Below are 17,138 nucleotides of genomic sequence, written 5' to 3' on the forward strand. Positions count from 1 at the left end.
CTTGTTTTTGCTTTGATTCACAATGGTTCGTCTTGTTTCTGCTGTTGCAGCTGGCCTTTTCGGCCTCGCTACTGTTGTCGCTGGTCATCCGGGCCACGACGTCCAGGCTGAGGCCGCGGAGCGCGCTGCTTTCTTGCGCAATGCTCCCATTCACGCGCGCAGCCTTGACCTGTGTGCCGCGAAGCTCAAGGCCCGGGGCCATGAGCGCCGCAGCGTGGCTCGTCGCGAGACTGCGGTCAAGAAGCTGCGCCAGCGCCGCGGTCTACAAACCAGTACGTTACCCATAAAGTATACTGCCCTTTCATGAACTTGAAAAACTCAATTGACTGTGATTAGATGCCCGCTTCCTCAAGGCCCGCGACCTGAGCTCCACCCTCAACACCTCGCACCACTCGAACCTGACCAACGTCAGCCCTTCCACCGATCCCCATGTTTTGTTCGGATCTGAGGCGACCTGTATCCTGGGGCCGGATGTGACCCAAGGACCGTACTGTATGAAACACATGGCTCTGGTATAATCTGCTGGGTGTCAGCTAATTCTGTTTAGACGTCTCGGGTGAATTGATTCGCGAGAACGTTGTCGAGAGCCAGGAGGGCGTTCCTCTCTACATGGATATCCAGCTCATCAACACCAAGACCTGCGAGCCTCTTCCTGACATCTTTATGGATTTCTGGCACTGCAACTCTACTGTGCGTTTCTATATTTTGAAATTGCCATGTACCAGCGTTGCACTGGGAATTCCACTGACATTTCTGATAGGGCGTCTACTCCGGCGTCGTCGCCAATGGCAACGGCAACTCCGACGACGAGAAGAATCTCGACTCGACCTTCCTCCGCGGCGTGCAGCCCAGTGACAGGGACGGCGTGGTGCACTTTGAGTCCATCTTCCCGGGACACTACACCGGCCGTGCTACCCACATTCACGGTATGACTGTCCCTTTTCTCATAACTTCCAAGCCATACCTTCTTGTATCCCTACATATTCTGGGTATATTACTAACACGTATAATACAGTGCTCACCCACCCCAAGAACGAAACCAAGGTGTTGGGCAACGACACCATCACCGGCCTGTACACATCTCGCTCCTCGCACGTGGGCCAGCTCTTCTTCGACCAGGACCTGATCTCCGAGGTCGAGAAAGTGGAGCCGTACTCCTCCAACACCCAGGAACTGACCACCAACGCCAAGGACAGCATTCTCGCCGAGGAGGCCGACACCATCGACCCGTTCATGGAGTACGTGTACCTGGGCGACAAGGTCTCGGATGGTCTGTTTGCTTGGATCTCTGTTGGCATTGATCCTTCCAAGGATACTGAGGTTACCCCTGCGGCTTACTATACTGAGGAGGGCGGTGTTGAGAATGAAAACTCCGGTATGGGGATGGGTGGTCCGCCGCCTGGTGCTTCGGGTGCTTCGTCGTCTGGGGCTGCGCGGGCTACGCGTCGGGCGGTTTAGATGAGACGAGTTTGCAATTTTGCAGAACTTTGTCGAATCTAGCATTGAGATGTTGGGAAGTTCTCTTGGATCCAACTATACTCGAGACTTGGTATCGTATATACCTCCAGCAATATATCAATTTGTTCTCCCTATCAAATCACTTTAAAATCCTTCCGAACCTGCCATATAACCCCCACCACTACCACATCTCACCCAAAAAAGGACCGCCGCTTCACGGCACCCCCCGACGCCGAGGAAGTCGCACTAGGTAACGGAACTGACGACTGTGAATGACTAGCCCTAGCCGGGCCCCTCGACCTCGACTTCGCGGTAAGTCTCACCCTCCCACCAGGAATCTCCCAGCCATTAAGCGTGCTATTAAAAATCTGCAACGCAGCCTTGGGCTGATAAAACGGCACCTCATGGCCAGCCCCATAAACCCTCGTAAACGAGAAATTGCCATACTCCCGCGTAACGCCATGCTCAACGCCATCCACCAGGAACGACGCATACCCCGCGCTTCTAAACTCCTTGGAATGCTTGTATTTCGTGTTGAGAGAGATATCCTCCCCGCCGAACCAGTTGCACGTGTAGTCGGCGTCGCCGTAGATCAGGGCCACGCGCACAGGTCGCGCCAGCATTGCTTCGAGGTCTTCGAGGAAATTCGGCCAGACGGCTTCGCCATTCTGTTGGAAGGCGTATTGGATTGCGGGGCTGGTGCTTGTGTAGTTTAGGTCGACGCCGATGGCGTTTTGGATCTTTTCTTTCGTCAGGTATTTCGGCCAGTAATTTGGGAGGGCTGGGTCTTCAGTTGGGTGTCGGATGTCGTATTGGGCTCGGTTGCCGAGGTAGTAGTATGGTCCTTCTGTGGGGGAATTAGAATGAGCATCATGAAAGAAAGGAAGAAAGAAAGAAACACAAGTATAGGTTGAAGGGGGGCTGGAGCAGGGACGCACCAACGGTATCGCGGCATACGTATAATGCTTCGGAACACAGGGCGTAGTCAGTGACTGATGTCCGGTTCAGGAGCTTGTATCTGGTTCTCTGGTCTCGGCAGCCTAGAGCCATTTCATTGGCGAATTTCATGAAGCTATAAACCGTGTCATTGACCTAGAGGTATTTAGTATATATACATATATGACTGGGACGTCGAATCAGAACTCGGGCGATGGTCGAGTAGATAGCAGCAGTTGAAAGAGGGGACGACTTACAGCTTTGATTCCGTGCGTGTTGTTCACAGCAAATTCAGGGTAGTGTTTCATCTAAATGCTGCGGTCAATCAGTCCATTGATGATGCCCAGGGTGTTGAAGTCGAGCTGGACGCCATGCACCGTGCCATTGGCTATCTTTTGATATCTACAATCCCTCGAGAGATTGACATCCGTCATTGAAGTCATAACACATTCAAAACGACTCTCATTGGTATATATCCAAAAAAAAAAAGAACAAGGCGAGCATGGAAAGGATTGGCACCCAAATGAGTAGAATGGTGCGCGCTGCAGGATATCTCAGCTTGTGTTCAGACGGTGCCAAGATGAGGGCTGAGCTGGTGAATTGTTCTATTCCCGAACGGGTACCATGATGCACCCACGCTGCGACTCGCCGACAATGACGCTATTGCACATATAGAAGTATGATGCTGCGCCGTTGACAGGGCTTGTGCAGCTCAGGGGCCAGTAAATGGCTCTTTTTTTGAAAATGATCGATCACGGAGAGGTTGACGTGGTGAACTGCGACTGAAACTAAAAATAGAAAGACGGGAGCACGAAAGAAACCCTAAGATCCTTTTGCCAAAGATATCTCTCAACTTGTATATGGCATTCATGATTTTGCTTCTCTGATATTCTGTCGCTACCTGTCACTACGCTTCCAGACATCGCCAAGCTTTGATCCTCACGATTTGCACCACCTCAGGATAATCTGACAGGATGGTTGAGTCGGCCAAGAGTGCGGGAAGTAAGTGGGCGCAAAGGGCCGAGGGACGCGTCTTCAATTGTCAATTATCCTGTCTAGGCATATCAATTTGCATTAAAATACAAAGCTGGTGTGTCTCGCAAAAACCAGGCCCCGGGGAGACAAAGCCAGTGATTTGTGGGGAGCCAGGAAGGAGTCGAATTTCATGTTGGCGTGGTAAAGAGACCACGGACCTAGAGTATCGAAAGGAAAAAGGCGACTTGTACATCGGGTAGGGCGTTTTCCACCAAAAGTCTGCATATTGAGCCATTTATGTACCCCTGAATCCTGGGGAGTACTATACGATTAGATTTCAAGTAGTAAGTGGAGTTGGGGCGCAAAAAGGAACAGGGCTCTATCCAGAATAAGCCTTTTAGTTTATTAGAGGCTATGCAGGCTGATAGCAAATGGCCCCAGGGCAGAAATGGCTGTTGCTTTCTTCAGCAAGACTGTTACTCTCAATGGATGCCATGGCTAACATCTCAGCAATATGTCCACGGATATGAAATGGGAGTATCTTGCTGGCTATGAAGCATAAATCACGCCACTTCTTACAACCTACTATTGATATTTTGAACCATAGCCTAGGCAACGATCAAATCCATGTCCGAGAGGTGCATCCGCATCAGCGCGGTTCGGCCCCATTATCGTGCTTACTATGGGGCATCCGCACGCGCGGCTTGCTTATCCCTTGTCTGATTCCCCGATTCCCTCCCCCCAAAATGGCGATTCACGTTAGTAGGGGCCGTGGCCCCTGACGTACCATGTTTCTATGAATGGCATCGTCATCTTCGTGCTTGGAGCTATTTATTCGTCGAATCCCCAGGGTTTGGGCTTGGATGCATCGCAGCCACACAAACTTCCTGCTTCTCCAACATGCTCCTTAAATCTTATTTATCCCTTGCTGCTCTCGCCAGCCTGGGCCTCGCAGACAAGTCACCAGGCTGTGGTGGCCACATCCCCTCGAAATTCCCCGAGCGCGGCACCAGCAAAAACCTCACCCTCCCCGGTCTCGATCGCGAATACCGACTCTACATCCCCTCCGGCTATGACTCGAACACTCCGGCGCCCCTGTACTTCTCTTTCCACGGCGCCTCCCGGGACATGAAGCAGCAGGAAGAGCTGTCGCAATTCTCCAACCCCAAATTCAACAAGAAGGGCATCGCCGTGTACCCGAACAGCAAGAACGGGTATTGGCTCTCCAACCCCGGTGCCAACACCTCGCGCCCCAACGACCTGGACTTTACTGATGCCCTGCTCACGCACCTCGAGCACAAGCTGTGCATTGACACGAAGCGCGTGTACTCGGCGGGCAAGTCCAACGGCGGCGGGTTCACCAACGTCATCGCTTGTAACTCCACCGTTGGAGGTCGTTTCGCAGCATTTTCCTCGGTCAGCGGCGCTTACTATGACACGGACGACGTCCCCGGCATTGGCCCCTGCCGCCCGGCCAAGCGCGACGAGGGCCGTCCCTTCCTGGAGTTCCACGGCACGATCGATACCACGGCGCCTATCGATGGCAACACTAAGAAACACCCCAAGTTGCCGGTCATTGATATCCTGCAGGGCTGGGCGGCGCGCAACGGGTGCCCTGAGCATTCGAACCCGCAGAGAAATGAAACCGTTTTTACGCACCCCCTGGTCAAGCATGCTTCGTGGGATTGTGATGGCAAGCATGGCATCGTGCAGCACTATCGCGAGGGCGATAATGGCCATTGCTGGCCCAGCCTCAAATCCAACCCAGACTTTGTGGACAATCGCGACCAGTGCCCCTTGGGCAAGTATGTGTTCAACGCGACGACTTACATCTTTGACTTTTTCGACAAGTATAAGTTGAGCAAATGAGCGACTGGGACATCGCTCATGTTTGCGGATTTCCGAGCCGTTCCCTATGAATAAGTATTGTCCGCCCCTTTGGGCCGGATTGCAGCTGTCAAAAAGGAATCATACATCGAGATAGAATGGACAATTGTGTATTGGTCTTCAAATGTGTTAGATTTAATATGGAGAGCGAACTTAAGTTGCTTTCCGAAAGTTGCAAAGACTGGTCGATGTACACAACTAGGCTCTGTATCTTCGAACATGTGCTAGATTGCATTACTGCAATGCAGCTTGTCGAATTTCTCTTACAATGGCACCTGCTCTATTCTCAGACCCGGGGCGCAGTTGTGATCTACGGTATCTCTACCTCGAACTCAGCATTACCTTACGCCTAACCAGCATCCACATAGATATGCTATGGAAGCCAAGTGAACTCATTTTTATAGACAATGCTATTTGATCTCGGCTGGCAAGTCAGCTGCAATTAAAGAAAACAGGGTAGCCAACATTCGGATTAGGCAACATCTGTCCAACGTCTAACGTGCACCATCTCGCCCAGCGGGAACACCTTCAATCAAGGTCTCCATCCCCGGATCTTGATTCCAGATTCCTGTTATTCGTAGCCCGGCGCTGCTCAGCAGGTCCTTCCACTGGACCTCGGTCCGCACGACGCCAGCGCCAATGCTGTCCATCCGAAAGCCATATGATGTTTGGTTGAAACATGAGTTAGGGTCGTGAAGAAAGTCCATGATGAGAATGCAGGAGTGGTCAGAAGCCATAGCAGCAATCGTGTTGCGCAGGATCTGTCGGCAGATATGATCAGGCCAGTTTTGAAAGACAGATCCGAAGAGGTATGCCCGGGCACCTAAACATGCTCAATCAGCCATTTTGTCATGGGTAATAGGAGGCAAGACAAAACGTAGACCTCGTGTTAACTTACCCTTCAAAGCTTGAGGATCGAAGAGAATATGGCTCATCACTTCGATCCTGGACTCGGAACTTGAAGCGCCCTCGACCACCACGGGGATATCTTGTAATACCATTCTTCCTGGCAAATAGGGAAACCTGGCCTTAAAGGTCCTCAGGTTGTCACACTGGCCGCCGTAAATATCCACTAGGAATATTGTGTCGTTGTATGGGACTCCATGGCCTAGTAGTCGTCCAATGGGGTAGAGCTCAAACCATCTCATCTTTCTGTTCTGATGGAGTGCTAGATTGAGTCGAGTCAGCTTTTTTTTCCATCCGAGCTTCTAATACATCGACCTGGATCAAGTGTTCTCTTCGTGTTATGCAAGGAAGAGACTTGGTTGTTGCCCACGATCTGAGCAACAACAGCAGTCATCTCGTTCGCTGAGTATACATCTTGCGCAGAACTCGAGCAAAAGCCCAGAGAGCTCACAACGGGCATAATATGAGCTGCACATCAAATCAGTGGTTACAAACCTAACGAGCCAAAGAAAAAGATTTACCGATGAAATCTCGATCCGCCCCAGTGCCATCGGCCAACTGCGCAACGCAAAGGCTGCCGCTCACTCCCCGCGCCTTGGAAAGTAGACAGAAAAATCCCAAGATTGATAGCAGTGTGGATCGCGGCAGTTTGAGGGGTCTGTTACTTGTCAAAATTAGCATGATAGGACAACCAAGGTGCTTAAATCCTGCGAGACTAAGTACCTGAGAGATCAGTCGCGACACACTTTCGGGCGGTGTTTCCACCACGCCTCCTAGTTGCTCGATAATCTACAATAGCTCGGCCCGCTCGTGGTTGGAGAGGTATCATCTCCGCGCTTGGCTATCCCGTCCAAGCGGTTGGCGAGTGAGCAGCGGCGTGCTGATGGTCATGTTCAAGACCCAAAAAGGTTGTGGGGGCAAGGATTCCACAAGAGTGAAGGACGAGAGGATTCTACCAAATCGACTCTGATTTCGTTATTTCTTGCTGAACATTTCTCAGAATCTGATTATCTCCCTGGTCAGGCTGAGCGACAATCAGCCCTGCTAATCTCATGTCAGACACAACATACACAAAAGCATACCTGCAGATGTGTGATCAGGGAATATCTTGGAATTCCAACACACAGCCTGCTTTTACTGGTTGCGAGTTCTCGAGTTGCCTTTCGCCTTTGGCCCCCAGCCTTTCAACTCTGGTTCAAACCCGTGTATTCCGCCACAGGTCCCCTGGTCTCCACAGGGTCCACACCTCGGCAGTCAGGGTTGGTTTAAGCTCCGAGGCATTCACAGAAACATGAAGAAACAAGTGGTCAATTGTGGAGTCTTTGATGTGTGTGCACGGGGTGAATATTCTAAACGATGGGGACAAAAGGAAAACAATACGACACGAAGGATTGATCCCAAGCCCTAAAATTGGATCAAGATAAGCTCGACTCATCACTCGACCCGTCTTGGGTTGTGTGCGGCTGCAGGATGCATGATCCAGTATGATCAAGATCAATTGGCGTCAATCTATTATCACAGACTCAATTATGGTACCGGTTTCGTCTGTGGTTTCACACCATCAATCGCAATGGGTTGACCATACAGTGGCCTCGGTAGACAGCGGATCCATCCTTCACTCCACTCTTTATTGTTTACGTGGCCAATAATCCCCGCGCAATAGATGGCCCCCCTGCCAGCACGAGTAAAGTGATCGACATGTAGGATTGGCCCCCATGGCCCCATCCACACGCTCAACCCAATTACGCGATGTTCTTCGGACATCCCGTCGAGCATTGCCTAGACGGACAGGAGGGGTGAAGTCAGACATTCAATAGTATCATTTTATCGGTTGTATCAGCCGAAGCGTCCGGCAAACCGAGTGCATATTTCCTGAACGAGAGATGTAATCAATGACTGATTTCTTGGAATCTCAGGCGTGCAATACCATTGTAGTTATCATGTTTGTAGACTGTCTCTGTATACCACGTTCACAGAGCCAAAAGGATTGAGCGACATAGCATGCAGTTCCTGTGGGATGACAGTGGAGCTATCGGCAGCTTAAACTCGCCGAAGCTTAATCCACGGTTCATGACAGCACGAGTCAATACACAAGACTAATTTATTCAACTCCTTTTTTTGGGGTGATGTACCAGCACGCCGGTAAACCCATGCCGGAGTGGGTAGAGCGGATTGTATGGGCATGGTTCGCTAACCCTCCCCTCGACGGGGCCGTCAACCCTGGGGGCCAAAGCACGGAATCCCTCTCGGATGCTGATATTCAGACAAGAGCCGATAGCCACTTGCAAATAGCTCGCAAAGCCTTGACAACTGTATCTTTAGACTCGGCTCGCGGTTGGCTTCGCAAATCGGCCCTGGATTTACAGTCCAGCGGGGCCCTCTGATCAGCTTGCTTGGCGAAAGAACCACACCTTCTCATAAATAAATGCTCGCTCCATCTACACGGGTCCCTGCGTGGTTGGATCTTCTATGTCATAGCTTGAGGCCCTCCCCTCGCCTCGGTTGCTTCGACTCTACTTCTCTCCGCGTTCGTGATGGATTCTAGTCCGCACGAACAAGCGCCCGCCATGGCCTCGCCACGCCCTACGCCGGAACAGCTCGTTCAAAAATTCGGCAGACTTAATGTGCTCGATGATTTAATCCGTTCGCGGGCGGCCGACGTGGTCCAGGAACCGATCCTGGCTTATCCGAAGTCGCCGCATCATGCGGGATCCTATGAATATTATACAGGGCAGGATCTGGACGGGTTGATTGACAAAGCCGTGCACACACTGGTTTCTGGCGACAGCTTTTGGAAGGTATGCTGGATGGTGGTGCGAGTATCGTTTGCTATACCGAGCACGTCTGCTAACGCACGCAACAGCCCCAAACCCGAAAGTCCACTATTGCGTTGTTGACGTTATCGGATATCAACATGGTAGTAACGTTCTTTGCCCTCAGCCGCCTCGGCTTCACAGTTATGATGCTCTCACCGCGACTTTCAGGCGACGCCTGCGCGACATTACTCGAGACAGTGGGATGCGACACAGTGATTTACGGCGACACGCCCGGCATCCGGGCCACATTAGGCGACATCCTCCGCCACAAGCTGGTCAGCTGCGTGCCAATGATCTCCAAGACATCGCTCGACAACATGAAAGAGACCGAGATCCTGGTTGTGCGCCGAAACCAAAGCGCGCACGACCGCCAGAACCAGATTGCCCTGATCCTGCACTCGTCGGGGTCTACCGGGAATCCTAAACCGCTGTTCCTCAGCCACAAAGCAATAATGACCCATCCGCTTCGCGGGCCGGGCTTTACCTCGTTTAATCCGCTGCCGTGGTATCATCTCCACGGTCTCTCTACGGCATTCCAGGCGATGTGGATGCGCCGGACGGCGTTTATGTGGAATGCTGCTCTGCCACTCACGGCTGACTCTGTTGTTGCTGCGCTGGAAGATGCGCTGCCCGAGTCGGTAGTTACCGTGCCTTATATGCTCCAGCTGCTGGCTAACAGCCCGCGTGGGCTGGCGCTGCTGCGCCAATGCAAGCTTGTAGCATATGGAGGAGCGCCGTGTCCGGATGAGTTGGGCGATCTGCTTGTTGAACAAGGCATCCACTTTGGTAGCATGCTCGGGCTGTCAGTATTCGCATTTTCCTTGTTGGTTGAAACTTTGCTAACAACTCTCACAGAACTGAAGCCGGGCTGGTCGCAGAGTCGACCTCGCGTCCACGCGAAGATAAATTCTGGAACTATGTGCAATTCTTCGAGAACATCCGGCCCTACGTGTGGATGAAGCCCATCAGCGACTCACTGTACGAATGTGTTTATCTGGCTGGCCACCCGGCATTAACCGCCTCCAACTCCGATGACCCGCCGGGCTCGTTCCATTCGAAGGATGTTTTCGCTCCGCACCCAATCCTGCCGCATCGCTGGAAATATGTCACTCGATTAGACGACCGGATCAACTTGGTAAACGGCGAGAAGGTCCTGCCTCTTCCTATCGAGGGGCATATCAAGCAGCACCCGTTAATCCATGAAGCCGTTGTTGTGGGCGTTGGCAAAGCGGCGCCGGGACTTTTGGTCTTCCGCAACGAAAAGGCCGCGCATATTCCGGACGGCGAGTATCTCGAGGCGATCTGGCCGATTATCAGTGAAGCCAATGCGACGGCTGAGCAGTTCTCGCAAATCTCAAGGGATATGGTTTCCCTCTTGCCTATCACCTCGGTTTGTCCGCGAACAGACAAGGGGTCGATGATTCGCGCTCAGGTGAACTTGAAGTATGCAGATGTCATTGATAACATCTACGCCAAGGTCGAGAAAGTCGCAGAGGGCAGCCTTGCGCTTGGAATTAATGAGACGGTGTCTGTTCTTTTGGACCTTTGCCGCAGTGAGCTAGGAATTCCCATTTCTAGTGCCGAGTCCAGCTTCTTCGCGGAGGGTGTCGACAGTCTCAAAGCAATTCACTTGCGACGACTGGTCCTCCGGACATTCAAGCTTGATGGCAGCACCGAAGTCAGCCAGAACATCGTGTTTGACATGGGCAACATTGCCGAGCTGGCGAAGTATATCTGCGCAGTGCAGAATGGAGAGACCATCGCAGTCAAGAGCGACGAGTCGGTGATGACGGACCTGATTGAGAAATACTCGGTCTTCCACCAGCATGTTCCGCAGGCAGAGCCATTGCCAAAGGCAAAGAGCGTCGTATGTCTCAGCCTAGTATTTTCTTCCCCTTCTTGTTTTTGCTATTGCTAACATATCCAGATTCTGACCGGCGCAACGGGTTCAATCGGTGTCCACACGCTTTTCGAATTACTCAACGACGAAACCATCTCAACGGTGTTCTGTCTGACCCGCCGCGCTTCACCGTTGGAAGGGGTGCTGCAGAGTCTCATCGACAGACGTCTTTCAATCACCCCCGCGCAAGCCGACAAGATCGTCGCATTAAACAGTCCGCTCGACCAGCCAGACCTCGGACTTCCAGAAGAGATCATCCACCAGATGCAAGACAGCGTCACTCAAATCATCCACACGGCCTGGCCGGTAAACTTCAACCTACCACTCTCCCAATACGAGCCGCACATCCGAGGCTTGTACAACCTAATCCAGCTCTCTCTCTCCGTCCGCCAGCCCGATCCCGCCGTCGTCATGTTCTGCTCGTCGATCTCCACCGCATTGAACCACTCATCCAACACCGTGTTGGAAGAGCCGCTTGACAGCTTCAGCAGCGCGCTTGATATGGGCTATGGCCAGTCCAAGCTTATCGGGGAGCGGATTGTCAGCAATGCGCGCCGCGCCGGTGCGCGATCGTATTCGCTGCGTATTGGACAGGTCTCTGGGCATTCCAAGAAGGGGCTGTGGAATGACTCGGAGGCCATGCCGCTTATGATCCGGTCGGCGTTGACGCTCAAGGCTCTACCACAGTTGGATACTACTTGCTCGTGGTTGCCGGTTGATAAGTTGGCTGCGACGATTCTTGAGTTGGCTAAGGCTTGTTCTGTGCCGAGTGATGAGTTCAGGTGTGATGTCTCCGCTCGGACAAATGGTCACTCTGTTGCACCGGTCAATGGTGTCCAGAATGAGGTGAACGGGTCTACTCACGAGGTTCATGGGGCTGCCAATGGCATCCACGATGTCCCTAACGGTGTCAATGGGGCCACACATGAGACCAATGGAATTGCCCACGAGGTAAATGGGCCCTCGAACGGTGTCAACGGGCACAGCAATGGAATCAATGGATTCTCCAGCTCCATCAACTGGATCGCCAACGGTTTCAAGGAGACTGCCAATGGTATCAACGGGTCCACCCATGAGACCAATGGAGCCAACGACGTGGATGGGACTTCCTACGGTCTTAATGGAACCACCAATGGTATCAACGGAGTCAACGGACACTCAGATGAAGCAGCACCCAACAGCACGACTAGTCCTACTACAGACGACACAATATACAACGTCTGCAACTCGCGCGAATTCACCTGGTCCGCCCTCTTGTCCAGTCTCCAAAGTAACGGCTTTCAATTTGAAACCGTGCCCTTTGAAGAGTGGCTCCAGAAATTGCGCGAAAGTGAAGCCCGCGGCGAGGAGCACAAGAACCCGGCTATCAAGCTGATCGACCACTACGAGTCCGTGCACGGCCAGAAGAATACATCTCAAGCTCATGAATCTGCAAAACACGCGCAGAAGACTTTCGTCACTGAAAAGGCTGAGCGGGATAGTGTGACGCTGCGGAATGACCGGCTGCGCATTATTGAGGATGGCATTCTGAATTGCTATGCGCGAGATTGGTTGACGCGGTGGGTTGTTGATTGAGTGGGTGGTTTATTTTGAGATTACCTTTTTCCATGTTGTTTCTAATATCCTTGGGGGGTTGTTGTCACTATCGAATTTTTGGAAACGCGTGGTGTTTTGGGTGGGATTCTTGTTGTTTTTTTTTTTCTGGATTCATATAGTGAGGATATTGATGATACTTCGGGTATGTTGTGTACGATTGAATATATTTCTGTTATGTTCATATTAGCTTTTCTTTTTCCAGCGAGAGAGTTCGTTAGTAGTGTTCAACTCCAGGGCTGTAGACGAATGAGGCTGCTTCGGAGGTTGAGAGCGCTTTCGAGGTAGACTCAATCTTATGGCCGCGTCACGCATCTAACACTCCCCTATTATTCCATATTGTATCATTAACTTTTGGTGTTCCTTTCCCACGCTGCTTTCTATATTATTCTATATGATCATATTTACCCGTCTGAACTCATTCAAGAAGACAGGCAGATCGAAGCGTTCCTGCTGCGCGCATAGTCCTTTTGCCATCAAATGCTTCTTAGACTCTGACAAATATACTCCAAATTTCAACCCTAAATGATCTGCAATGCCCGCGTAAGTGCGGCCAGCTGCGGTGTCTTTGTCGCCAGGAGCCGTAAGCCAGTTATAGAGATCGTCACGAAAGTCTGGATTTTGCATGAAAGGTGGTTGGTCGGCCTCTAGCCATGTCAGAGTAAATTCAAAAACTTCCTCCTTGAAGGCATCATATGGCTCTTTGTTCCTGGCCTCTGAACACATATGTCAGCAATTGTACTTCAAAGACTAGGTAGGGGAAGGGGAATAGTACCCGGGCCGTAATAATCATATTGTCCTCTAGGTCGGGTCTCAATTCTCTCAGTCAACTTTTTAGCCACATCCCAATCAATCAAGTAGGTCCACCCGTAGTGTGAGAGGAGGATATTATCGGGCTTTATGTCCCCGTGAACAATCCATTGGTGATGAGCCGCTAATAATGCCTCGCCGACACGCAACATTATCACCGCAACAACGATCACCAACCCCTTTTCAAGAGCCGTAGTTAAGTCGTAAAGGCCTCTCGGCATGACCTGGACCGATTCCCTCGTGTTCTCTGACCAAAACAGCTCTTTCAACGGCAAAACATAGGGACTGACAATTTGTCTTTGGAGAATGCCCCTGTCTATCCCTCTCCCCCCCGAGCCTACCTTGACGGCCACTGGCTCTTCAGCCAGAATTGGCAGGCCCATGCCTTTATTCTTGCTGGTCGGGTAGTACTTGAGTACTCCTTCCCAGACGGCGCCTTGGTTTCCACTCCCTAATTTATGCTGCAGTCGCACCGATCCATATTCTTTGCCACCTTCTTTCATGACATATTTCTTTTCCCCTTTCACGCCGGAGGGTTCTTTGGACCCGAATTGATAACCGCATCGGGCAATAGGGCTCGCAGGACGGGGATCATCATTTCGGTTTTCGAGCAGCGAGTTCGCAGCCAATGCGTTTCGGGGGACGAGCGTGCTTTCATGGTCGTACTGGGGAACTTGGAGCTCTGTGGAGTCGGGGTCTTCAGGGATCGGAATAGACGAGATCGGAGGGATGAGTAACGAGTAGAGCGCCCATAATAGCAGCTGTGTGTTGAAAAGGTGCATTTTGAAAGGCAAAGAAGGCGGGAAAGCTTCGGAAGAGGAGAGATCACCAGGTACACAACGGCATTATAACATGGGAGTTATATATTCCCAGGGGGGATTTGCGAAAACAGAGGAATCTTAGGGCAAATCAGTTGCGGTTCCCAATCTCAGCCCTTTAGTTCTCCTGTGTGGGCTACTTCAGATGCTCGACATTAGAGGATCGTACATACAAGGTGGATCCGGGGTCCAAAAAGGATGCCCCAGGGGGAGGGTCCAAAAAGCCGTGGAATATTCTCAGCTCATCGGTCCAAGGAATTTAACGCGGAAAATAAAAGTACCTCGCGGGTGGTAGGGCTGTTATTGCTTCAGCTACCAAGTAAGACCCACGTCATAAAGTATACGACTGGCTTGTGCCCCTGGAAAAGGGCGGATCGAGCACGCTTTGCTGGTAAACAGGCATCAGAAATCTTCTTCCAGGTCCAGGATCCCTTTGGTCGCACACCTAAATCCCCCAATCTCACACCCAGATCCTTTAATTCCTTTACCTTATTACTATATAAGGATAGTAGTCAGAAGATCAATCGTCGCTTTTTCTCATGCATATTATTAAGTTAAGATAAATCTTTCGTTACGATAGAAGTACGTACCTACACTTGTAGTATTCCTTAAATGCTATATGGAAGAGAAGTGCGCTAGAAGCAAAGGGTACTTAGCGCTGAGTTCAGAAATGAGATCCTCTCTCTTTCTTCTTAATGTAGTAAGCAATAAGGTGTGTGAATTGGAGGATCAGGAGAAGTGATTAAAGGGAAAGGGATATGCGATTAGTCGTGGCCCAAGTTGAAAAAAATTATGCAATCGATTCTCCTGCCGTATGTTAACTATAAAGGAGAAAGGGGCCGCGCCAGCGCGGCCCCAAGCCTAGTGCTTGTCTGACGTCATCTACATTGTCTCCAGAGCTATTTTTTGCTCGAGCGGATCGCAATGCGAAACTCACTATCATCTCTAGTCGCAGGAGAATGATCGCCTGGTTGCATCGTTGGATAGATGGCGGGGAAGATCTTATATCTCGACCAAAAAAAAAAAAAAAAAAAAAATATCTGTAGGTGAGACAAGTGGCAGGAAACGGAAGCAAAGATGGCTTGGTTATACTTCAATTACCCATGATATCGGATATAATTCATTGAAAGGATCTTGTAGAGGCATAGGGGGATTTACGCCCCTTTACGATTTACGAATGGCAAAGTTGACTACACTTAGACTGCATTTTCGAGTTATTTCTCCGAGGATAGTGTCACTTATAGCTGATCTTCTTTGTGGGACACTGAGTTCACCACGGGGTGCTGTACCTAAGTAACTAGCTGACGCTAACGGTCATTGGTTTTCAAACAGTATATAAATAGATCTCGCATCTGCAGCCCGCATATCCGCGCAAAGTACCTTCGCAGGGAAGGATCAAGTTAGAGCCATGTAAAATATCCATGGATAAAAGAAAATTAAAATTAAAAAGTATTTATTGAGATGCGACACGACTTTGCACCCTCGAAATCACCAAGGTCCGTCATGTTTCGAGTTCAAAAAGCAAACTCAAAAAAAACCCCCCTTTTTATATATATACAACTGTAGATCCCTCACACTGATAATAAATAGTCATCTCAACCAAGCAATACAACAGAACTACCCTTCTGCCCCTGCAACCCCCCAACAACAAAGCCCTCGCCCCATCAACAACCTTCATGCGATGTTGATACAGAAACTGCGAGAAAATACGAAGAATGACCGTGCGGTCTCCGGGAGATGACGCAAGACGTCCGACCATATAGAGGGGCCATGTTAATGTTGCCATGGAGGTGGACAAGACAAAAACTCGGAGGGGCTGGTGAATGCGGATTGATAGATCTCGTTCTGTGATATTGATAGTGAGGAAGAGGAGGTATCTCCGGTGTTTGAGGGGGTAGTGTGCCGTACTTTCCGTAATGCTAGTAACCCACAGAATTTATATGCCTGGCAATCTGCACCATGGCCTCGAAATAGGGCTCGGGGAATTCTCGCAAGGGGGTGAGCCATGAGTGTAAATCCTGTGCTAGGTTCTGTGCTTCTTGATTCACATCTTCTTCTAACCGGGTACGGCTGAGCAGGTCTGCTAGGCGGTGCATGAGTGGCCAGAGTGTGCCTGCACACCCGAAGACCGGGTCAATTTCTTCACTGGACTCTGATTCATGGGATATGCTGGTAAGTAGCGGCTGTTTGCCCATAGATAGAGCAATCGTGACATTAAAGTGTTGAAAGGCCTTAAGAAAGAACGAGAAGCAGGGCATCAAGGTACTGCTGCACGAGTGCGAGTATTCTAATAGCTCCCTTGCTCCTTGGAGATGGCACCAGGCATTGCTTGCCGAGTTACCTAGAACAATCTTTGGAGTTGAAGGGTTTAGTGCTCAGCATATATCTTTTTCACGGTGTAAATACACCTCATAGTATATCAAGAGCAAGCTCCCAGCCAAGCCATTCAACCGCGCCATCTCATCCTGATCCGAACGAGACAATTCATCCACGAGGAGATTCAAAGACCGAGAGAGCAACTCAGCAGCCCGCTCGCAACTCTCCACTCCAAAGAGATAGAGATGCGCCGCGGCCACTGCCTCGACAGCACATCGAACCTGGGTAGAACACGCCGCCAGCGGCAGAATATGCAACAGAAACAAATTCGAGACCGAGCTTAAAGGCCGCAGCAACGAGAACGAGATTAAGCTCGCCAGGGTGGTTTGGAAATGGTGCTGAAAGCGTGTTGGCATCTGTGTCTGAATCTGCGTCTGAATCTGCGTCTGAATCTGCGTGCTGCCGGGATATGCGGGGAGCAGCAAGTAAGCCTCGTCGGGAAGAAACGAAGAAGAAGAGGCTGCAGGACTGCCGGCGTGCAGGTATTCTCGGGCGCGTGGCCGAGTCGGGTTGGATGTGATTGAAGTTCAGGCCGGGTATATGCAGTCGGTGCCTCGGTCTCTGCAGATCATGCAGCTGGGTCGTGCTTCGTCACATTTTTTGTGTCGGCGGCGACTTGATACCCCGCTTGTTAGGACATTTTTATTTTCATTGCGACTGGAT

At 50.9% G+C, this 17,138-nt stretch overlaps 6 protein-coding genes across 6 annotated transcripts; 3 read left to right on the forward strand and 3 right to left on the reverse strand.

Moving 5' to 3' along the window:
- Positions 1-22: 22 nt before the first annotated feature.
- On the forward strand, positions 23-1,458 carry NUU61_007338 (intradiol ring-cleavage dioxygenase; the record flags this gene model as incomplete). The annotated part of the gene is made up of 5 exons (XM_056657863.1): positions 23-272; positions 337-492; positions 548-690; positions 761-926; positions 1,016-1,458. 5 exons carry the CDS (start codon positions 23-25, stop codon positions 1,456-1,458), a joined length of 1,158 nt encoding a protein of 385 aa, XP_056510663.1.
- A 197-nt stretch (positions 1,459-1,655) lies between these two features.
- Positions 1,656-2,702, reverse strand: NUU61_007339 (Peptidase S10 serine carboxypeptidase; the record flags this gene model as incomplete). The annotated part of the gene is made up of 3 exons (XM_056657864.1): positions 1,656-2,305; positions 2,397-2,550; positions 2,652-2,702. Coding segments are annotated over 3 exons (855 nt in total), but the record flags the coding sequence as incomplete, so codon positions are not given.
- A 1,567-nt stretch (positions 2,703-4,269) lies between these two features.
- Positions 4,270-5,238, forward strand: NUU61_007340 (CE1 family esterase; the record flags this gene model as incomplete). Its single annotated transcript, XM_056657865.1, has 1 exon — positions 4,270-5,238. The coding sequence occupies one exon, from the start codon at positions 4,270-4,272 to the stop codon at positions 5,236-5,238; it is 969 nt and encodes a 322-aa protein (XP_056510665.1).
- A 512-nt stretch (positions 5,239-5,750) lies between these two features.
- Positions 5,751-6,843, reverse strand: NUU61_007341 (uncharacterized protein; the record flags this gene model as incomplete). Its single annotated transcript, XM_056657866.1, has 4 exons — positions 5,751-6,079; positions 6,155-6,424; positions 6,472-6,630; positions 6,684-6,843. The coding sequence occupies 4 exons, from the start codon at positions 6,841-6,843 to the stop codon at positions 5,751-5,753; spliced, it is 918 nt and encodes a 305-aa protein (XP_056510666.1).
- A 1,886-nt stretch (positions 6,844-8,729) lies between these two features.
- On the forward strand, positions 8,730-12,453 carry NUU61_007342 (uncharacterized protein; the record flags this gene model as incomplete). Its single annotated transcript, XM_056657867.1, has 4 exons — positions 8,730-8,960; positions 9,026-9,780; positions 9,834-10,845; positions 10,906-12,453. 4 exons carry the CDS (start codon positions 8,730-8,732, stop codon positions 12,451-12,453), a joined length of 3,546 nt encoding a protein of 1,181 aa, XP_056510667.1.
- A 408-nt stretch (positions 12,454-12,861) lies between these two features.
- Positions 12,862-14,063, reverse strand: NUU61_007343 (uncharacterized protein; the record flags this gene model as incomplete). Its single annotated transcript, XM_056657868.1, has 2 exons — positions 12,862-13,187; positions 13,247-14,063. The coding sequence occupies 2 exons, from the start codon at positions 14,061-14,063 to the stop codon at positions 12,862-12,864; spliced, it is 1,143 nt and encodes a 380-aa protein (XP_056510668.1).
- Positions 14,064-17,138: the final 3,075 nt, after the last annotated feature.

This window comes from Penicillium alfredii (genome assembly GCF_028826965.1).
Source record: "Penicillium alfredii strain IBT 34128 chromosome Unknown utg000009l_segment0_segment0, whole genome shotgun sequence".
NCBI lineage: Eukaryota > Fungi > Ascomycota > Eurotiomycetes > Eurotiales > Aspergillaceae > Penicillium > Penicillium alfredii.